General features: G+C 38.4%; 1 protein-coding gene across 2 annotated transcripts in view; it reads left to right on the top strand.

Moving 5' to 3' along the window:
* Positions 1-24042, top strand: part of LOC124545981 (protein strawberry notch) — a 265254-nt gene that overhangs the window by 239366 nt on the left and 1846 nt on the right. For both annotated transcript variants that reach the window (XM_047124945.1, XM_047124946.1), the window contains one exon: positions 6242-6353. In XM_047124945.1, coding sequence (XP_046980901.1) covers positions 6242-6327 — 86 coding nt within the window. In that variant the 3' untranslated portion in view covers positions 6328-6353. The remainder of the gene's footprint in view (positions 1-6241; positions 6354-24042) is intronic.

The raw sequence follows: 24042 nt of genomic DNA, 5'->3' as shown, positions 1-24042 counted from the left end.
TTTGCAATGGGCACACCATACAGTTTTATGAAAAACAAATCATAGCATCTCACTAGCAACTTACATTAGTAGCCTCTAACTTTCCCTGGAATGTTGCTAAAGACATGACTACATTCCCATAACAAAGACTCTAGTTCCTGTTTTTGCCCATTGTTTAGACCACTAGCTTCTGAAATCTTAGTGTCTACTTCACTTAAGTCTAGCTCTGGTATGGCTTTGTCAACCCATCTTTTTTCCTTTACAGGATTTATAGGATTAAATTTATCGTTACACAACTGTATTAGCTCTGACAAACTTGGTGGAGATACATTCCCCATTTGGTGGTGTTATAAGTTTTTGTCCACCCCAGTCAAATCTTGCATCTACACTTCTAACCCACGACATCCCGAGAATACAGACCTCACTGAGTCGTCGTATAATTAGGCATCCATGTGTAAAGATGACTCCCTCAATTGTAAAAGATAACAAAGTTGGACTTTTAACTGTTTTACTGCATTTTCCTGTAGCACCTTTTATTTTCACCCCAATGACTGACATTTCAAAGTAGTCTTTCTCGCACTTCAGCTTTTTGCTTAATATTTCAGATATTCCCGACACTTGACTCCCTGTTTCTATAAGGCACTTACTGTCCCAGGTACCAACTTTTACTCTAATGAATGAATTACATATGTCATCACCTTTTTCAGACTGAACACATTCATACAACAAATCATTTGCAATTTCACTAAAACAATGACTTCCTGATTTACAGTTACCTATATTACTGTCACTTGTATTACCTACTGTCATTACATTAACATACACATCATGAACACTGTCACTTGCATGAATAATTTCATTAATCCAAACACTGTCATCAGTATAACATTGTTCGTCACTAAGGTATTTGTCCTTCAGTTGTTCAACAATAATATGATTACTAATTTGCCACCAATCATTGGGTATATCTACTACATGCACAATATCAGTATATCCCACAACACCTAATGCTTCCATTTCCTCTTTCAAACAAACAAAGTATTTCTCACCATCAAATCTTCATTTTCCCCAAATACTACAATCATCAACCTCTCTCTCTTCTGAAAATTTAGTGTTGCTTTCACACCCAAGTGTATTGACTTCTTTACTCATTAAATCAATGTCAACAATTTGCTCACCTGATTCCCTCATCAGTGCTTCAATTCCTAAATCATTTAAATTGTTAACCTGCTGGTCCTCTGACAAACTACAAGTTTCTGCCCGCTCATAAAATTCAACTAAGTCAATTACTTCCTCTGGCTCTTTATTACAACCAGTGTGTTCATTCCTCTTACCTGCATTTTTAGTATCAGATGAGGAACAAGTGTCATTCTTAACAGATACTGTGTTTACAGAGTAGTACACATTCATAAGATAACTACTCATTACTTCAGATGTATCTTTTGGTACAGTGTAGTCACTGTTGTTTGTCCATTTATTATCTGTGCTTTTCACCCCTACCTTGTGGACCGACAAGGAAGTGGATGCTAGCTTTTTCTTCATGACTTCCCTTAGAATTTTGACTCCTGGTGTCACTATGTTCATGCCCATTCCTATTCCTGTTATTATTTCTGTTCCAGTTGTTCCCAGATTATTCCCTTGAATTGAAATTATTATTATTCTGACTATTTTGTTCCCTATGACGAAAACTGTGGTTGTTAGACCTACTGTTTTCCCTTCTGCCAAAATTATTTCCACAACTATGATTCCCACCTCTCCGTGTGTGACTGAAATAGTTTCATGGTTTTCCCACTTTGCCTAAGATTCTGTCTAGTTTGTCCATGTAATTTAGAAATTATCCAATGTTGTTATCTGGTCCATAAACAAGGTCTCATTGCACATCAGTTGGCAATCTTCTCTTTAAAGCATCAATCTGTGTGAGCTCACCAAAGGGTTTACTCAAATTTACAAGTTCTTCAATTGATCTTTACAAAACTGTTTTATAGTCCCCTGTGTTTCTCTATAATTTGGTCCATTCAGGAACCCTTTATCCTGGCTTGTTCAGTTTCAGGCCAGAACCGTTTTAAGAACTCTCTTTCAAATTGTACATAAGACATGTCCACAGAAAAATTTTGAATGACCTATGACAAAGATTCCCCCTCCAAAATTTTTTTCAAACTTTCACTCATATTATGCAGAAAGTTGTCCCTACAACTCTGCAGAAAGTCGACAGGATGCAAACTACACTCATTAGAAAAGTTTTTAACTGGAATGTTGGATAATAAGGTAATGTGTTCATAGAAAAAATGTTGTTAGCTACATCGTTGTTAAGTATTTTAAACTAATGATTTATCTCTGATATTGTACATTTTAGTTCACTAACGTTTGTCTTAGTTTCAACCTCGTGGAGTTTTACAGTGTCACTGACTGTTTCCACTTTATCATTCACAAAAGTTAGTTTCGAATCTACTCTACTTTCAAGATTTACAGCCATAGCTTTTACATTTACATAAACTGTATCTATTTGTCTGTTAACACTAACAAAACACTTTGCATTTTTCTCTCTGCCTGTGACCAGTCATTTCTTACAGATTGAAATTTGTTACTCAGGCTACATTTTACTTCTCCCACTTTAGATTCTACCACCAAAATCTTTGTTTCTGCCCTGCCAAGTTTCTTGTCTATCTTTGATACGTCGTTGCGAAGTTTATTACCCCAAAGTAAGACATTTCCAATTTTTTAACACTTCCTTGAGATGCGACACTTTCTGATCTATGACCCGAAAACTGTCCGCGACCGTCTGATTCATGTTTTGTAACTGTTCCTCATTAGCTTGTAAGTGTGCTGCTACTGTTTGATTTAAAGCTAACGATTGTTCCATCATTTGTAACGTTTATTTTATGTCTTGACATCTCCCATTCTGATGGATTAAGACTTTGATCCGCTTCTATGAATAACTCATCTTCCGTTTTTATCGGCATGTCGTAAGTCCTCTGAGAGCAACAAATTTTCACAATCCTGCATGGATTCAGCGCCACTTTCCTCTTTTACAATGGTCATTTTCATAAGAAAAATTAAAAAAAAAAAAAAAAAAAAAAAAAAAAAAAAAAAAAAAAAAAAAAAAAAAAAAAAAAAGGGGGGGGGGGGGGGGGAATAAAAATGTTGTGACTCGCCGATCTTTCAAAGTGCCGCCGCGCAGTTACGCGTGTCCTCTACATGCGGCGCTGTCTGCCAGCCATGCAGCAGCCGCGCCACCTAAGCGGCCAGCCAGCCAGCGGCCGCTACACTTGGACTCAGTGCTGATTTGACTGTTACCTTGTACACATGTCTTATGTTGTCTACTCGCTCTGTGGCTTACATGTATTGTGTCATTTTGAAATATATGTGTTCAACTTGACGTTATAACAAAAGGGCACTACACAAATGTACTTATCTCTTCAGTGGATCTTCACTCGTGTGGTCAGTCCACTCATCTGTTTCGTTTCGTCTCCCTTGACTTCCATGTATTGTACTTCTTTGCACCCCATGGATATTAGACACAAGAAAATCCTATCTTTTTTAGGGTCCTGCAAAACATAGATTTCATCGATCCATGTATGTATAAATGTCTTTAATCCCGGCACAGAGCCTCCAGTTACCATGGACCCTCTCTACTATGATATAAAGTTACTTCCATAAAGACACCATTACACTGTGGCTAATGGATTACAAGCAATTTGTAGAGATGATCATGATGTCACGTATCTTGAAGCTGCTGAATATCTGTTCTGCATATGGCTTCGTTGTCTAGGTGATGTTTGATTCCTTTGCTGCTGTGGATGAAAAAGGTGCGGGGTTTGACTATTACTAGACTGCCGAAATCATGAAGCAGGATTCCACGATTTTTTGTTTAGGAAAAAAAAAAAAAAAAACACATTTATTGTTAGAACTTTAAGCTTGAAAGTAATTTAGTAAATTTCACAACCTCAAATCCCAAAAATTAAGTACCACGTGCATTGTGGACACCACACGTTTATCAAGAAACACACATAAAAACAACAAATCTCGACCGCAGCCAAAACACAAGTGACCTAAATCACGTTGCTGACCATGGATCACAGAGTCATATTGACAAAGAACTTAAGATTTCTGTATCGATTATTGATACTGCATTTTTAAGTTACATGAAATATCAAATAGCATAAAGGATAATTCAGTGACAATAATAATATGAGTGACAAAATTGTACACATAAAGAATGCAAGTCAAACTTTCAGAAAAAATGAAAGTCGTAATTTAAATATTCACACTTTCAAATTTCCATTAATCGTAACACCTACCCTAACATCATACTAAGCGAATGCTTTTCGAAAACAACTTTAATTAGTGTATAATATCTCATAACAAAATGGGCTCTAATGGTCAGTTGCATCACACACGGAACACATCTTTCAGATAACTCCACTGCCAGAAGTCACACATATTAAGATCAGATGATCTGGACAGATAGGCTGTAGGGAAATGACTGCTGATAAATCTAGAATCTTTGAAACGCCTTTGCAGTAGCTGCTTCACTGGATGTGCAATCTGCAGACGTGTGTGATCTTGCATAAAAATGACCTTGTCCACAGATCAACACTCTCGAAGGACTGGAATGACAGTGCATGTAAGACTATCGTAATGTTTACCAGTGATGGTACAGGTAACGGGACTGGCAGGACTCATCTCCTTGAAAAAAATATGGTGCTTTGATAAGGGATGCCGTCAACCTGCACCACACAATCACCTTGCAAAATGAAGTGGTAACTGTTGATGTACATGCGGATTTTCTGTTGCCCATACTATGCAATTCTACATATTGACATGTCCTTGGAGATGGAAATCAAAATTTAACCCAGCAAATTAAATATTATAATAAAAGTGAACAATTGAGTCCCTGTGTCTCTTTGCATAATTTCAAAATACATTTACAAAATATCAACTTCAGAAATGCTCCGGTGTCAAGCGATATGAGAAGAAGTTTGCAATTCTGAAATGGCAGGAAAAACTAATAAGCCTAAAAACATAATAGATAACCTCTTTGTTCCATGTTTGGCAGTGTATAACTTTTCCATCTGTCATATTGTGCAGAAACTCTGACAGTCAGTGTTATATGACTAGACTTTGAACTAGTGATTTTCGGCACTTTCTTCTGTTGAAACTTGAATACATAACATGCTACGTGTTATACATTCATCGATACAGTATTTCTAGTTTGCCTCGGCGGGGGTAACAAAAATTCGTTGGCTTCACTTTTCTACAATGAGAATCTGTTTATAACCACAGGGAGATGTGGAGTTCTTTTTTTAATACAATGCGCAGTGGTTAGGCGGCTTTAAGTCTCCCCCTTGTGTATGTGTGGTAACCCCCCATCCCCCTCTCATCTGGGATCGGTTGCAGGCCTATGAATATTATTCTTTGTGGAAACAGGCAGGATTCTATGAGCTATGGACTTCATTAATTAAAATATTTATTCAGATATCGCCTTCAGTCCTCCTAACTTCGATTCTTGTATGCAGTTATAATCTTCTAAAAATGTTAGAATTTTATTAAAAAAAAATAGGTGCCTTTTAGGTTTTTAAAGCTAAAATAGGCATTAACATTTAAATAAGCTGTTGCCGGTGCTATAAAATTAACAGTTTCAATTTCAATTAGGTATGAAATGCATAACTAGAAGTTTATTTACATCTAGGAACTCAAGAAAAGAATAGGCTTTAACCTAAAGTTCCATGATCTACTATTCAGTTTAGCAGCATTACATTCCCACTAGACACTCAAAGGAATTTCAAGTATATTGACTGCTATGCAATGAATAGTGGGGTAATATAATCGTCACAAATTGTTTATTAATGGGTGCAAGGTGGTATATGGGGCTATAATGTGAAGTAGGTGCATTAATTCACACAAAAAAACAAAACTGACAGATAGATGAACTTGTCACTTACTTCAAGATAGTATTTGACAAACAAATTAGCGGAACTGACAGAACTTGGACTAATCATTTAAGAGATTACTGTGAAATAATGCAGATTTTTATCATCAGTACAAAATTCTTTTGCGAAGAATTGATCTGCTTTAATTGCAACGTCACTGGTAAGAATTCCATCTATACAGCAATTTTAACTTCTGAAAGACATTTTAGAACTCTTGTAAAACATTAGCTGTAGAATGTTTGAACCAGCATCCAGTTTGATAAGAGTTGTTTGTAAAAATTTCTGTTGTGTGGAAAAAGTATTTAGGACATTTGTTTTCTATGTTTTTGTAGGAACTTTAATTCCCAAGAGCTGTGTTGAAGCCCTCAGAGATGCTCTTTCATCAGATGCAGAGAAGACAGATGAACAAACATTTTGAGGAGGTGAAAATTGTTAACTCTAGGTGTAAGTATTTTCTGTTTTTATTACATATATATGTAGAAAAGTGACAAAAAGTGCGTCTTCCCACTTACCACTTCCTACATGAAACACATTGCCAAATAGATGATAGCAGTTGTAAATACTATCTCTCTCTCTCTCTCTCTCTCTCTCTCTCTCTCTCTCTCTCTCTGCCTCTCGTTGTAGAATAGTTTTGGTGGTGACATGTCAGTGTGTGCTAATATTAAGGATGACGGTCAGTACTCTTGTGACATTTAATTTTTTTATTGTTGTTACTCCTATCTGTAGTTTCTACCCCCAACCCTTTCACCGTTTTGTTCACTCGCAAGGATACCTGCATTACTTCTGTTAACGCTTAGGTATTTTATCCAATTGTTCAGCATGAAAGAAAAAGAAAGAAAAAAAAGAAAGGAAAAAAAAAAAAACTCTGGAGGGAGAAACATTTTTTCCTTAACCATTGAACGTGGGTGCCGATTTTCATAACGTTAGTGGGCATGCGGATACTTTGCGCACATGTAAAGAATAGCTGTTTTTATAGTACCGAGGTGAACATGTATGTGCAGAATCACAGTTTAATCTTTGTTAAATTAAACAACGATAAGATAAACTTTTATATTCAAAAAATTAACAAAATAAACTTACATTATATTGCTGCACACAAGTGTTACCCCACAGTAATGATCCACTCAAAGCATTAATTAGACAGTGCAGTTGCATCAGATCCCCAACAGACACTTATTCGGTTACTAATTACCTCGTGTATAACTGCCTTTTTGTGGGATTATGCTGCTAGCTCGTATTCTGAGCATTTTCTTTCATTGGTCCTAATTTTTTTTTCTCGCCTAGCTCAGTGTTTATTTTATATTACTGCAGCTCATTTTGATGTATGACAACACAACATATCACTTCGTTAGGTGAAGCAATAATGAAGGAATAGGTATGGGCTCACAGTTATAAAACAACAGTGGAACGGTAGAAGACAATGTTATTTGTGGCTGGCACATTTTATATGTCGACGCACTTGCTCAAGGTTTGAATAGAGGTGTACCTCCAGTATTCTGATAAAGTAAGCCATAATCAGAATTTGGAAGTCACCTCATCTTTGTTTTTATATATAATTTTTCCCACGTGGAATGTTTCCCTCTATTATATATATATACAAAGATGATGTGACTTTACCCAATGAAAGTGCTGGCAGGTCGACAGACACACAAACAAACACAAACATACACACAAAATTCAAGCTTTTGCAACCAACAGTTGCTTCATCAGGAAAGAGGGAAGGAGAGGGAAAGACGAAAGGATGTGGGTTTTAAGGGAGAGGGTAAGGAGTCATTCCAATCCCGGGAGCGGAAAGACTTACCTTAGGGGGAAAAAAGGACAGGTATACACTCGCGCGCGCGCACACACACACACACACACACACACACACACACACACACACACATATATCCATCCGCACATACACAGACACAAGCAGACATTTGTAAATTTACATCATCTTTGTTTTTAGATATATTTTTCCCACGTGGAATGTTTCCCTCTATTATATATAATCACTTTGTAAATGTATTTTAATTTTTAAACAATGGAAAATCCAGGACTGTATGTGTCAATATTATGGAAAGGATAGTTGCTACAAGCCATATAGTGGAGATGCTGAGTCGTAGAAAGGGACAACAAAAAGACTGTCACACAGTTAGCTATCGGCCATCAAGGCCTGTGTGAAAATTAGACAACATACACACACGCACACACTCAAGCAAATGCAATTCACACAGACATGACCTCAGTCTCTGGCAGCTGGAGCCAGACTGCGAGCAACGGGGGATTATGGGAGAGGCAACTGGATGGGAGTACAGAGGAGGCTGGGGCAGGGAGGGGGATGATAAAGTGCTGCTTGGAGTGTGCAGGGACGAGGTGGAGAGAGGGCACCTAGATGCAGCCAGGAGCTTAGGCAGAGGGTTGGGGGCGGGAGAGTTTAGTGGAAAAAGGGAGAAGTAAAAAGACTGGTTGCATTTGTGGTATCGAGGGCTGCGTAGTGCTGAAATGGCAACAGGGATGGGGGTAAGTGGGTAAAGACAATGACTAACGAAGGTTGAGACCAGGATTGTTACGGGAATGTGGTATATATTGCTGGGAGAGTTCCCACCTGCACAATTTAGAAAATCTGGTGATGGTAGGAAGGATCCAATTGGCACAGACTGTGAAGCAGTCGTTGCAGTGAAGGACATCGTGTTGGGTAGCGTGCTCAGCAACAGGGTGACCCCAGCCACAAATTGTCGGTGACCATTTCTGCGGACAGACAGCTTGTTGGTTGTAGTGTCCATGTATGATGCAGCACAGTGGTTGCAGCTTAGCTTGTAGATCACATGATTAGTTTCACAGGTAGCCGTGCCTTTGATGGAATGGCAATTTTTGTGACACGACTGGAGTAGGTGGTTGTGGGAGGATGTATGGGACAGGTCTCGCATTTAGGTCTATTACAGGTATATGAGCCGCTCGTCATGCCCTGAAATGAGAAATGTCCTACCCGCTACCCTTCCTGCTCCTCCCACAGTGGTGTTCCATAGCCCACCGAACCTACACAGTATCCTCATCTGTCCCTACACAACCCCTGCTTCCAACACCTTGCCTCACGGCTTGCCTGTTCCCATTCCAGCATTGCACAGCTCTCTATACCAGCAATTCACCCTGTCATTTTATGTCTCACTTAATCCACAACCTCCCCCACCCCCCTCTCTACCCCATTCGTCTAACCTCCCAACTGCACTTAGCTGCCACACCCCCTGTCCACCTCCTCCCTGCACGCTCCTAGCAGAATTTTACCACCCCCACTCCTACCCTGCCATCCCTCCCCCTCCCTACCCCAACCTCCTCCTTACTCCCACCCAGTTGCCTCTCCCATAATCCCCTGCTGCTCGCAGTCTGGCTCCACCTGCCAGAGACTGAGGTCATGTCTGTGTGAATTGCATTTGCTTGAATGTGTGCGTGTGTGTATGTTGTCTAATCTTTACAAAGGCCTTGTTGGCCAAAAGCTAATTGTGTGACAGTCTCTTCATTGTGCCTTTCTGTGACTCAGCATCTTAGCTATATGGTGAGTAGAAACTATCCTTTCCATTATATTTTAATTTTCAACTGTTTTGTGTAATTAAATTGTTAATGAATGCCACTACCATTGCTTTGTGACTCCTATTAGCTTCATTTTCTGTAGGTAACGGAATTTCTTTGTTGATTCTTCTCATAACAAATAGAGTGGCATATGTTTCCGGCTCCTAATCTGATGCACTGACAGCTATAGTGTGCAAGACGAACGGTGTGACTGTAATAACGGTTGATCAGTGTAGTTTTACTTTGAGTATTAAACAGCTCGGCAGTTTTTCATGTTAATAAATACTACGCACAGGAAGAGAAGCGACAAGTGGAAAAAAATGCTGAGAATTTATGCTTGATTGAACATTAGATCCTATAAACATCATACCAGAACACAACTCCGGAGCCACAGAAACAATCTTAAACTGAACTCTAGCTGATAAATATCATTTTGATAATTGACTTACAAATGCATATTACTATTCTGTTCATCAGTGTGTGTGCAGTTGTCATATCTGTTGAAGCACATGTTCGGTGATTAAAAATTTAATATGGATTATGCATTTACTGCTGTTCAAGCCTTGAGAGAATTTTTGGTACAAGTGTTTAGTCATTACTGCCTGCAGTCAAGTTCCACACTTGACTGTTCCCCACAATTATTTAGAATTTCCCTTGTAATGTCATTAGCTTGTGAACTGGGAGTTGCTGTTGAGCTTGACTTGATCCGTGAAATCTTGCCACTGAAAGATGAACCTAGTTCACATTAATATAATCTGAGATTAACTCAAATTTCAGAGTTCAGGTTGATATGTGTTCATTTTTTTTTTTTTGCTAATCCAAAAAAGTTGCTTTGTGCAATTCACTCCAACTGGTCACCTGAAGGCTTGTTGTGGGTTGTGTAGCTAATGGCTTCCAGGGGCGGTAAAATTTTGATTTTCTACATCTACATCCACATCTGCTTGGATACTTGACAAATCACATTTACCGCATTTACTCTAATCCAAGCCACACTTTTTCCGGTTTTTGTAATCCAAAAAACCACCTGCGGCTTCAAATCGAGTGCAAAGTAAGCAGAAGTGCTGTAAAATGTTGGCAGGTGCCGCCACAACAAACTTCTGCCATCGAATATATGTAGCGCTACACATGAATGCTTTGCAGGCACAAAGATAAATACTGGCGCCAAAACCTCTGCGTCAGTAAATAAATTTAAAAAAAAAGGTGGAAGACGAGCTTTTTTTTTCTCCGCCCCGAGTTTAGACCACTGCATTTTCATACATTATCCAACGAAATGATGAAGTGATGAAGAGTAGGCTGAAGTTCAAGACATTAGTTGGGAAGAATCAATATGCAAAGTAGTGGGATACGGAAGTACTAAGGAATGACGAGATACGTTTGAAGTTCTCTAACGCTATAGAAACAGCAATAAGGAATAGCGCAGTAGGCAGTACAGTTGAAGAGGAATGGACATCTCTAAAAAGGGCCATCACAGAAGTTGGGAAGGAAAACATAGGCACAAAGAAGGTAGCTGCGAAGAAACAATGGGTAACAGAAGAAATACTTCAGTTGATTGAGGAAAGGAGGAAGTACAAACAAGTTCCGGGAAAATCAGGAATACAGAAATACAAGTCGCTGAGGAATGAAATAAATAGGAAGTGCAGGGAAACTAAGACGAAATGGCTGCAGGAAAAATGTGAAGACATCGAAAAAGATATGATTGTCGGAAGGACAGACTCAGCATACAGGAAAGCCAAAACAACCTTTGGTGACATTAAAAGCAACGGTGGTAACATTAAGAGTGCAACGGGAATTCCACTGTTAAATGCAGAGGAGAGAGCAGATAGGTGGAAAGAATACATTGAAAGCCTCTATGAGGGTGAAGATTTGTCTGATGTGATAGAAGAAGAAACAGGAGTCGATTTAGAAGAGATAGGGGATCCAGTATTAGAATCGGAATTTAAAAGAGCTTTGGAGGACTTACGGTCAAATAAGGCAGAAGGGATAGATAACATTCCATCAGAATTTCTAAAATCATTGGGGGAAGTGGCAACGAAACGACTATTCACGTTGGTGTGTAGAATATATGAGTCTGGCGACATACCATCTGACTTTCGGAAAAGCATCATCCACACAATTCCGAAGACGGCAAGAGCTGACATGTGCGAGAATTATCGCACAATCAGCTTAACAGCTCATGCATTGAAGCTGCTTACAAGAATAATATACAGAAGAATGGAAAAGAAAATTGAGAATGCGCTAGGTGACGATCAGTTTGGCTTTAGGAAAAGTAAGGGGACGAGAGAGGCAATTCTGACGTTACGGCTAATAATGGAAGCAAGGCTAAAGAAAAATCAAGACACTTTCATAGGATTTGTCGACCTGGAAAAAGCGTTCGACAATATAAAATGGTGCAAGCTGTTCAAGATTCTGAAAAAAGTAGGGGTAAGCTATAGGGAGAGACGGGTCATATACAATATGTACAACAACCAAGAGGGAATAATAAGAGTGGACGATCAAGAACGAAGAGCTCGTATTAAGAAGGGTGTAAGACAAGGCTGTAGCCTTTCGCCCCTACTCTTCAATCTGTACATCGAGGAAGCAATGATGGAAATAAAAGAAGGTTCAGGAGTGGAATAAAAATACAATGTGAAAGGATATCAATGATACGATTCGCTGATGACATTGCTATCCTGAGTGAAAGTGAAGAAGAATTAAATGATCTGCTGAACGGAATGAACAGTCTAATGAGTACACAGTATGGTTTGAGAGTAAATCGGAGAAAGACGAAGGTAATGAGAAGTAGTAGAAATGAGAACAGCGAGAAACTTAACATCAGGATTGATGGTCACGAAGTCAATGAAGTTAAGGAATTCTGCTACCTAGGCAGTAAAATAACCAATGACGGACGGAGCAAGGAGGACATCAAAAGCAGACTCGCTATGGCAAAAGAGGCATTTCTGGCCAAGAGAAGTCTACTAATATCAAATACCGGCCTTAATTTGAGGAAGAAATTTCTGAGGATGTACGTCTGGAGTACAGCATTGTATGGTAGTGAAACATGGACTGTGGGAAAACCGAAACAGAAGAGAATCGAAGCATTTGAGATGTGGTGCTATACACGAATGTTGAAAATTAGGTGGACTGATAAGGTAAGGAATGAGGAGGTTCTACGCAGAATCGGAGAGGAAAGGAATGTGTGGAAAACACTGATAAGGAGAAGGGACAGGATGATAGGACATATGCTAAGACATGAGGGAATGACTTCCATGGTACTAGAGGGAGCTCCAAACTGTAGAGGAAGACAGAGATTGGAATACGTCAAGCAAATAATTGAGGACGTGGGTTGCAAGTGCTACTCTGAGATGAGGAGGTTAGCACAGGAAAGGAATTTGTGGCGGGCCGCATCAAACCAGTCAGTAGACTGATGACAAAAAAAAAAATACAAATTCTGTATTGTTCATCTTCGAATGTAGCAGCATTTCAATGTACTACGAAAACCCGACTGGCAAGACTGTTTGGGATGTTTGTCAATATGGCCAACTCTACATTCTGAATTTTTTCCTTCCTGTGAGAAGAGATGGTTGCCAATAGGAACTTTTATGAATTGTGAATCATATGTAGTATTCTCTTCACCATAAGAATAATACGAATATAAACATTTAGTCATGTATTGTTTTGTGTTTGCTGCTATCTCATTTAAGTCCTGTCTGCCTAATAAACTACAAAACTAGAGTGAGACAACAGCAAACCCGGAAGAATATACGTATCATGTCATGTTTATATTCGTATTATTCTTATGCCTACTAGTGATACAGTCAGAAATGAAACACGGAAATTGACTAGATTTTTAAATCTGAGATGACTAATTTCTGTGGAGAATGTAATGTACTAAAGAGGCGTCTGCAAAGATTTTCATACGGAGAAAAATTTTCGCTAAATTCTCGTTCAGAACATCTTCTATCATTCGCAGTCTATTATTTGGTTCTTGTTGATCATTATCAAAGAAAGCAGCAGTGTGAGTAACAACAAATAGCAGTCTCTTGCCATTGTTTCGCTAATGAGACGATTCCCCTCTCTCTCTCTCTCTCTCTCTCTCTCTCTCTCTCTCTCTCTCTCTCTCTTTTTTTATGAGCGGCGGTAGCACACACAAAAGCAAGCCATGCCGCGAGCGGCGACAGGCCGTAAACACTCATTATCAGAATGCGACAAACAGTGTATGACCCAGTACAGTAATGCATTTTCAGCTTAGAGTGACATAACCACCTATAACAAAGAGAATGGCACTTATCAGGTCAAAGGAAAATTAGCAGTCGATTCAAACCAGACAAAGCACGTGAAGAAGGAAGGGTGCCCGTATAAATACAGACAGAGCGCCTGATGCATAGCAATGGCTACCTGGAAAATCCAAACTGCTAAGCTCACGACTTGAAAGAAACTACTGTAGCTGTATTGTCATTCATTCGACCTAAATTGTGTCTCGTATTACAATGGACCAACTTTGTTTCGATTTGGAAGTGCGGCCTAAAACTTTTCTCTCCCCTTGAATTTCGAGTCTCAAATTTCAGGTGCGGCTTAGATTCGGGAAAAATTTTTTTCCTTGATTTCGAGTCTCATTTCAGGTGCGTCTTAGTTACGAGTGCGGCTTAGATTTGAGTAAATACAGCAAGTGCCCGGCAGTGGGTTCATCGAACCACCTTCACAATAATTCTCTATTATTCCAATCTCAGCGCACGGAAAAAATGAACATCTCTATCTTTCCGTGTGAGCTCTTATTTCCCTTATTTTATTATTATGGTCATTTCTCTTTATGTAGGTTGGCGTCAGAAAAATATTTTCACATTCGGAGGAGAAAATTGGTGATTGAAATTTAGTGAGAATATTCCACCGCAATGAAAAATGCCTTTGTTTTAGTGATATCCACCTCAAATCCTGTATAACTTCAGTGGCACTCTTATCTCCTATTTTGCGATAATACAAGATGTGCTACCCTTCTTTGAACTTTCTCGATGTACTCCGTCAGCCCTATCTGGTAAGGATCCCAAATCGCGCAGCAGTATTCTAAAAGAGGAAGGACAAATATAGAGTAGGCAGTCTCTTTAATAGCTCTGTTGCGTTTTCTAAGTGTCCTTCCCCACAACATTTTCTCTGTGTTTCTTCAAATTTAAGTTGTTTGTAATTTCTAGGTATTTATTTGACTGATTTATTGTGTAACTAAAGTTTAACGGATTCCTGTAAGCACTCATATATCATTTTGCAATTTGTTTTGATCTTCTGATGACTTTACTAGTTGATAAATGACAGCATCATCTGCAAATAATCTAAGGTGGCTGCTCAGATTGTCTCCCAAATCATTTTTATAGATAAGGAACAGCAAAGGGCCTATAACACTATCTTGGGGAATTCCAGAAATCACTTCTGTTTTACTCAGTGACTTTCCATCAGTTATTGCAAAATGTGACACATCTCTGACAGGAAATCATGAATCCAGTCACATAACTGAGATGATGATCTATAAGCACGCAACTTCACTACAAGCCGTTCATGTGGTTCAGTGTCAAAAGCCTTATGGAAGTTTAGAAATATGCAATCAATTTTAAATCTCTTGTCAATAGTGTTCAACACTTCATGTGAATAAAGGGCTAGTTGAAGAGTGATAATCATGTCAACAGATTTTATTGGTGCTTCCAAGCAGCTTTTGTGGTAATTTAGTCCAACACTGAACCTCCTTTGATGTTTTAATTCCTTACTATTTTGCTGCTAACGACACAGTTCAGAACGATATGACATATACATGGAGATGCATGAAACATTATATTTTCTTAAAATGGAGTGGGAATTACCCAGACTCGACTCACCCCCGTAAAGGTTGAATGGCTAACATCAAATATTAAACACATTTGTACTCATTTGTAATGTAACCAGATGTTTGAAGCTGTTTTCTATGTTGGAATGCCAGTGAGGGGGTTACTGGTCTACACTGAATCAGGAGAATGGTCCCAGACAGCTGCAGCAGAGCTATTCAGTGCAGTTCTCTCTTCCTCCTCCTCCTCCTCCCCCTCCCCCTCCTTAGCATCATCATCCGCCAGCTCTGTTTAGTTCTTTACAAAAGCATCCCACTGACCTAATACGTCACACCTGCTGGAATACATCTCTGTGATACTGACGGGGAGATTGAGTCGGTAATTAAATTGCTGAAGACCGAGGTTTCTCATGGATATGGTGGTCTATGTAGCCAGAGTCTAAATCCCTTTGCTGCCAATGTTAGCAGTGTCCTTAGCCACATTTGTAGTTTTTCCTTTAGAAATGTTGAGGAAACTGATAGATTTAAGTACTCAGTAATAAAATCACTTTATCAAAAAGGGAAAAAGGATATTGCAGTCAGTTTTTAACTTATTTCTATGCTGCCAGCTTTTGCAAAAGCTACAGGTAAGTCTGTATATATATGGTGTCATTAGAGTACTTAATAATGCAGACAATTTTAGACTTGTTTCTCTGCTGCCAGCATTTGCAGAAGCTACAGGTAAGCCCGTATATGCACGGTGCCCCTCCTGAGAGTCTTCTTGCGCATTTTCTCTGGTGTTTCTGCTGATAAATTTTGCTTTTGCATTTTGTAGTCGGGATCAGCCCAAACCGATAGTGCACCTCACATTTCCGTGTGATGCCTAATGTCGAAGGAAAGTGTCAGTTTGTTTCATGTTACAAACAACATAATTATTAAACCAGAATTTTATGTGCCCATTCGTCCCAAATTAGTCTAGTGCAATATTTGTTTTAGGGATGCACATTAACTGTAACAATAAAACACGAAGGATAACGAGTACCCAAAGTGCCGTGACCTGTGCTGACTGCTACCGCCATGTAGCAGCAGTGCCAAAGTACTGGTTATTCTTCGTTTTGTAATGTTTCTGCTAATAAGGTATACCACGTTTTGTGTAATTGGAAATAAACTGGTGCTTTCTGTCAGCACTGGACATCATGTGAAAGACATAACAGCTGTATTTGTTCGCACTGACTCCAGCTACATGTAGCAAAAATAAAATTCGTATATCTGTCAGAACATCAGAGAAAATATGCATGACTTCTCTTAAGAAGAACACCTTGTATATAATTTATCATTTCAGTTCACATAATTTGCTTTCAAATGTACAGTTTGGGTTTAGACGTGGTTTAACAACTGAAAATGCTGTCTCTTCTTTTTCTCTTTGAGGAACTGGAGGAATTAAACAAAAACTTGTGAACATTAGGTGGCTTCTTTGATTTAACTGAGACGTTTCATGGCGTTGATAACAAAATATTGCTGTAGAAGTTGGACTTTCATGGAATCAGAGCAGTAGCTCTCAGTTCGTTCTTCTCATACTTTAAAAACAGACAGAAAATCGCCATTGTCCTTAGTAATGAGAATAGCTATGATATGAGGTAGCATCTGATTGGGGTATGGTTAAGTTGGTAGGAGTAGGCACTTCCTGGATTTGGGGGAGGGGGGGGGGAGAGGTGTTGTGTTAATGGCAGGTCCACTACTGTTTCTCTTTACATATATGACACAAGATTGTAAAATCTGTTGTTGATGACACAAGCTTGCTATTGAAGTATGTTGTGTGCAACATAGCACATGTATTAAATTGTGCAGTTGAAGGCATAAGTTTATGGCATGTGGAACATACACTTAGGTGACAGAAGTCATGGAACAGTGATATGCACATATACAGATTTCATTAGTATCACATACACAAGGTGTGAAAGGGCAGTGCATTGGCAGAGGTACAATTTTTACTTAGATAATTCATGTGAATAGGTCTCCAACACGATTATGGCCACACGCCCGGAATCAGCTGACTTTGAACATGGAATGATAGTAGTAGCCAGACGTATGGGACATCCCATTTTGGAAATTGTTTTCAATATTCTGAGATCCATAGTGTCATGAGGTTGCCTAAAATACCAAATTTCAGGCAGTGCCTTGCACAGTGGACAAATTAATGGCCAATGGCTTTCACTTAATAACCAAGAGCAGTGGCATTTACACAGAATTGCCGACACTAACGGACAAGCAACACACATTGCAATAACCACCAAAATCAGTGTGGGATCTATGACAAACATATCCGCTGGGACAATGCGGTGAAATTTGGCATCTGTTGGCAGTGGCAGCGGGTGACCGATGCGAGTGCCTATACTAACAGCATGACATTGCCTGCAACACCTCTTCTGGACTCGATGACCGTATTGGTCGGACCCTAGATAACTGGAAAACTACGGCCTGGTCAAATGAGTCCCAATTTCACTTGGTAAGCACTGATGTCAGGGTCTGAGTGTGGCACAGACACCACAAAGCCATAGACCCAAGTTGTCAGCAAGGCACTGTGCAAGCTGGTGGTGGCTCCATAATGGTGTGGGCTGCGTTTACATGGAATGGACTGGGTCCTCTGGTCCAAGTGAACTGAACATTGACTGGAAATAATCATATTTGGATACTTTGAGAACATTTGCAGCAAACAACAGTCGAATTTTTATGGATAACAATGTGCCATGTCACTGGGCCACAATCGTTCCGCAATTGGTTTGAAAAACCAGATTGCCCAACATGAGTCCGATTAGACATTCATGGGACAAAATTGAGAAGTCAGTTTGTGCACAAAATCCTGCACCGGCAACATTTTCACACTAATGGACAGCTGTAGAGGCAGCGTGGCTCAATATTTCCGCAGGGGCTTCCAGCGACTTCTTGAGTCCATGTCATGCCTAGTTGCTGCGTTACGTTGGGTAAAAGGAGGTTCGACACGATATTAGGAGGCATCCAATGACTTTTGTCATATCAGTGTAAATTGATGCTAAAGTACAGTAAGATTCAGTTTTTACGGTTTCTAACACGCAATTCAACTAAAACTGACATTTTGATTATATAGCATGGGCAGATGATGAGTGAGTGTGAACAATACAAATTTCTAGGTTTTCAGATAGATGTTAAGCTGTTATGGAAAGTCTAGGTTCAGAATCTTGTTCACAATTAAATGCTGCTGTATTTACCATTAGAACAGTATGTGCAGCGGGTGACAATTCCACATGAAAATTAGTCTACTGTGCTTATTTTCATTTGCTTGTGACATGTGGTATTATATTCTGAGAAACTGTTCCCATTTTCAAAGAGTATTTTGGGCTTAGAAACTATCAGTTCACAAACATTTTGTCAACCCGTGCTCAGAAGCCTGGGAATTCTGACACTGAACTCTCAATATATATATTTTTGTTAAGGTCATTTGTTGTTAACGGTGTAATATGAGCTTATTTCCAAGAAAGATTTCACTTAGTTAATATTAGGCATAAATCTAATCTCCATTTGAATAGCACCTCCTTGGCTGTTGTGCAGAAAGGTGCACAGTATTCTGCTGCCATGAGGAAATCTTGGCCATAATCCTCACACTTTCAAGTCTAAGTGAAGAATATTGTAGTGGCTCGTTCCTTCTATTCTGTCAAGGAATTCTTGGAAAAAAAATTAAGTGAATTTCGATTACATTGTTGATTATGCTAATATATACTCAGCAGTTTGTCTTCTGCATAGGATTTGTGTAAATTTTATTTTCTTTATTATTAACTTTTGTGCTGTAATTTCATGTACGGACTTGTTCACTCTCTAGAGTGGCTATTCAGTTTTGTTCTAAGTAACTAGAAATGTAAATAAAATACCTGTGACAGCATTCAGAGAAATATCCATCAGCATGTCCTTCTATGGCAACTAATACAGACCCATAGCCAACAACTGTAAATTGGTTCAATACAGTCTGTTGATTTACACTATCCCGGGCAGCAACAAACAAGTGTATAGCCTGTAAAATATTCTTTCTCATTAAGTCCTTTCTTTTAAGGAGTGAAATCGGTGACCTCTGCACAACAGCCATTTTGTAGGCAGCCTCTACTGGTCCAAATGTTGAAGGTGACTTGTGCAGTTAGCAAGACTAAATACATCATCAGTGATACTCAGGAGAATCATTACCTGAGTGTGAACAGGGCATCTGTCAGTGTAATTAGGATGATGTTTCTTCCTGCTGCACCATCTCGATTTTTTGTCTGTGGTAATGATTTATGTTTTTAAATCACCTCTGCGTTTAAAATTTTCATGTTGGTCGTAGTGGCAATTTTCGCTGCGCTACTATTATCACACAGCAAGGTTGTCGTTCTTTCATTGCCTCTGTGAAATTTTTGTCCCTGAATTGAATAGGCCTAAGTTCTTGAGAGGGGAAAATTAAAAAAAAAAAAAAATCTGGCGTTTCCCCTGAGTGAGAGACTGCTCTGTAGTGATGATAAAGTGCGCTGTTCCCTTGTACAGTTTTTATTGCTTATTGCCACTGTTACTGAAACTTCAGTTTCTTGCCATCCTTACCTCTGTGAGGAAAGAAATACACACTTCAGATAACTGTGAATGTTTTGACTTGAACTACACAATTAGTCTGAAGGTGTGCAAACTCCTATAAAAGATGAAACATGATCATTCTCCCTTTTTGTCCCTGAATAGCTGTGATTTTCTGCATTAAGGAATGCTTGCTTACTTTTCAGTTTGTACCGCACAAAGAAGATTGTCAAATCATGTTTCTTTGCCCTGTACACAGTGATTTAATTTTGAATGTATTCATGATCACAAATAATTGAGCTTCTGCTGAATCACAAGCTTTCCTCTTTTGCTTTGTGTCGCTGCAGAAAATTTTCACAGTGTAGAATTCAAAATTCCATTAACACAATGCGATTGGCATGCTTTCTTAGTCCTCAGAGGCCCCTAAGCAATCAGTATTGCTGCACATTATTTGCAATTGTGCTATAATATTCAGTGTGTGTAGGTTAAATTGAGAGATCCTGCTGTAATATTGAACAGATCAAAAACTTTTCAGTTGTATTGCACTACCTGAGAAATAGTGTGCCTTATGTGCGCAGTATTGACTGTATTCTTGCCCATCTCTCCCGTGCCTCAATGAAGGACAGTCTCTCATCTTTTTTGTGTTGATTGATGTGTTTATATACAAAAATGATGTAGAAACAAGAAGAAAGATCATAGCCATTTATCTTGTTCAACTAAATTTGTTATCTGTCTTTTCTTGTTCTGCTTGAAAGAAAGTAGAGCAGTTACCACAGCAACAGTGTCATGATCTTGCAAAATTTTGGACCAGACTACAGGTTGCACATTTTTATTTAGCAGTCTAGGAAGAACTTCAGTAATTTCATGCACTATTATTGTACAGTACTGTTGACTGTCTATATGTTGCTTAATGGCAACATTTTCTTCAAGGTCGTATCACGTGACCTACTGCGAAATTGGCATTTGTTCAACATTATAGCCCAAAAACTAGTGACAACAAGAATTGATAGTGAATTACAGGCATTTTCCCTATCAGTTGTTTAATGCATCTTGGTTCAAAAACGAAAGGAGTAGCCACAAACTCTCAAATGAGTTTTATCAGAACAGGGTTTTAGCTTACAAAGTGTTTGATATTTTTGCCTTAAAAGCAGACCTTTTCTTAAAAGTGAGTTTAATTAAAACTGAATTTCAGTAAATTTTTTCTTATTCCAATTTCATTAGGACCAAAGGAAATTTTTGTTAAAATTGGGAATTCCTTAAAAGCGAACCAACTTTGATTCCTTGATTCCTTCTGCCTATACCCTAGTAAGATCGTGTGGTGATACATGCTGCCAAAAGTTTGTTGACTTGTAACTCAAATGCACTGAAGATGGCTATTTATAGGAGAAATCTAGATATGCAAGAGTAATAAAAACTAGTGTGACTGCGAATGATTTCTGAGCGCTTTTCCTTCCTTATAAGTGGGTACATGAATACAAGATATTACTTATTGCTCATAATAGTATTGTCTCAATGACAACATAATTGTTATTCAGTACATTTGTGCATCCTCCCATGTACTACTGTGTAAAGTGGAAGAGCAGGTAGTGATGAAAACTGGCACTACAGTTTTTTGCACTCAGGTAGTTGTCTTTAATATCTGTTTTATTTATTTCTTTTCTTGTCCATTTACTTGACTGTAGCAATGACAGAAATTTTTTTTCTTCTGTTCTTGTTTCTTAAAGAACTTCCTGGACAAGAGTAGGTTCTGCTGTTTACTTCTGCTGAAGAAAGTATTAATCATTTGAATTTAGGGTATATACTTTATGAATTAGTGTGTGCTAGGTAATACCAAATGTCAAACTTCATTGCAATTTAGAATAGTTTTTTATTGTCCACTATCAGTTAAAATAAGCCAATTTATTTCAGTGCCTCAAAATACAATAGTGTCATTCAAAGTCAACCAGAGGTTCCCACCTTACGATATCCAATTTTGTTACAGTTTTTACCATAGCTGCAGCCAGCTTGGAGGTCATTCGACTGATGTGCATATTATCGTGAATAAATCATCATGTTTGACATAGCTGTATAAGTTGAATGTTGCAGTGAAAAATCTGCAAATTGGTATTCCTACTTAATGTTTGGTGCTAAATTCAAATATAACATGGACAAGATCAATAAGGCAGCACAAGTGGGCAAAGAAAACTGTCACACGCATGCCATCCCAATTTCAACCATTGATATCTCCAACCTAAAACATTTTTATGTCACCATGTTGGGCTTTTTTATCCCAAGGAAGTTGATGGAAGACCACGTGACAAATATTAACTTTCAAGCTTGTTTAGTTGTTGAGATATTTGGACTTAGATTGGGTGTATTAAATGTAATTGTCAAATTTGACTTACTTCTGGGTGTCAAATACCTCAAAAGGGTAGTCAATGATTTTTCAACTAGTTCCGTTAGAAAGAGCAGATTTTTATTGTCAAACACAAGCAACTTTGTCACAGTAAATGCATATTTGACGTAAATAAATGTGTGAGAATCAATTTATTTTTGAGGACCCAAAAAAAAAAAAAAAATAATAATAATAATAATAATAATAATAATAAAGTAATGATCAATATATTTTTCAATGCAGGAATTTAACATCCAAACTTAAACTGATAATTTACACTATTCATTCAACTTAATTATGAGAATTAATTAGCAAGCTTAATTATTGTGAATGGCTAAATTTAACATGCCATACACTCCCAGGACGTGGAATAATTTATGCCACGATTTCATGTCCAGTTGGACTGGTGGGTGATTCAGCAAAGTGTCATTTGAAAGTATTTTACTCCAGATAAAATGAATTGGAGCTGATTAGGCACCACTCCGGAGTAAAGATCAATAAACAGACTAAGATTTGCTGGTAGCACGAAGACGTGTTTTTAACAAAGTATGAATCACAACAAACTCCTTGCTGCAACCCATTCTTGAAGAAGAACACAATATAAAAAAAGCCTTCAGCTAATAAATGAAGCTTGAAAAATTGACAAAGAATTGTTTGTAGCCTGGCCAGAAGCTTTGTATAGCATGCAGAATGGAACCAAATGCTAGCCTGAAGTCATTGTCATCGTCTGAATCAGATTACAGTGAAGATATGGAAGTACCTGAAGAAGTGAATGCGAGCTTGAGAGATCTTGGTGCTTCTCATGTCGAGTTTCAGGCAGTTAGCAGCAATGATTTAGCTACTGATTTTGATGCTGGAACCAAAAGCTGGACAATGAAAAAAACAGCATCCGCAGTTTATGTACAAGTAGAAATGGTGAAGATTGGAAGGAAGTTAAAAAAAGAAACAGGAAATCTTGCACTGCCTGAAAGGAAGCAAGGAAAAAAGTCCTTGAAGATGATGAATATAGCAGGATGTGTCCTGGAATCAAAGATTGTGTTTTTAGTAGAACTGATGGACAGAAGATCAAGAGACAGAGGTGACTATTTCTTTGTAACCTGACAGAACTATTTATCACCTATCAAGACCACAATGGACTTGAAATTGGATTCTCTAAATTCTGTGAATTATGTCCCCAAATGGCATACGCTTGTAGATTCTCCTGGAAAATGTTCCATTTGTGTGTGTACAATGCATCACAATGTGAAGCTAATGATAGATGGAAGTTAAATGCAGGAAGGTTACAAATACCTGCATGTAAAAATTGTCTGTAGCTTAGAATCAAAAGACTGCACACTCGATCACTGCGAAAACTGCCCTGGGGAAGACGCGTTGGAACTATTTTTCAAATTTCTTTCAAAAATAGTGATCCTGAAGGTATTATTGAATTAAATTGGTGGGTCCGCACTGACAGAGAAACACTGAACACAAAACAGCTGGGAAAGGAAGATTTTATTTCTGAATTGACAGGAAAAATGTGGAGCCTCTCATGTCATCACTACACCATGAAGCATCAAAGCCACCATTCGCAGATTATCAAACTCGATTTGAAAATAAGAGAAATTGTTGTTTTAATGGAGAAAACTATTCTTTTGTGGTGTAAGATGATGTGCAACCTTTCCATTGGGACAGTAGCCAGGCTACTTTACACCCAGTCGTAATTAATTATCACAGTTAATTACAGAGGTCGTACAGATATCAAAAATTTGAAGATTTGCATATTCTTCAAGAAACACAAATTTTGGCACCATTTGACTTCATCTGGTTTTGTGATAAGAACGTGAATAGAATCAAGTACTTTGTCATTGAAAAGGCTGAAGTAGAAATTATGACTAGCACGAGAATAAAGA

This window comes from Schistocerca americana, chromosome 8, assembly GCF_021461395.2.
Source record: "Schistocerca americana isolate TAMUIC-IGC-003095 chromosome 8, iqSchAmer2.1, whole genome shotgun sequence".
Classification (NCBI taxonomy): Eukaryota; Metazoa; Arthropoda; class Insecta; order Orthoptera; family Acrididae; genus Schistocerca; species Schistocerca americana.
The sequence above is the reverse complement of the archived record's forward strand: the minus strand, read 5'-3'. Positions and strand labels throughout refer to the sequence as shown.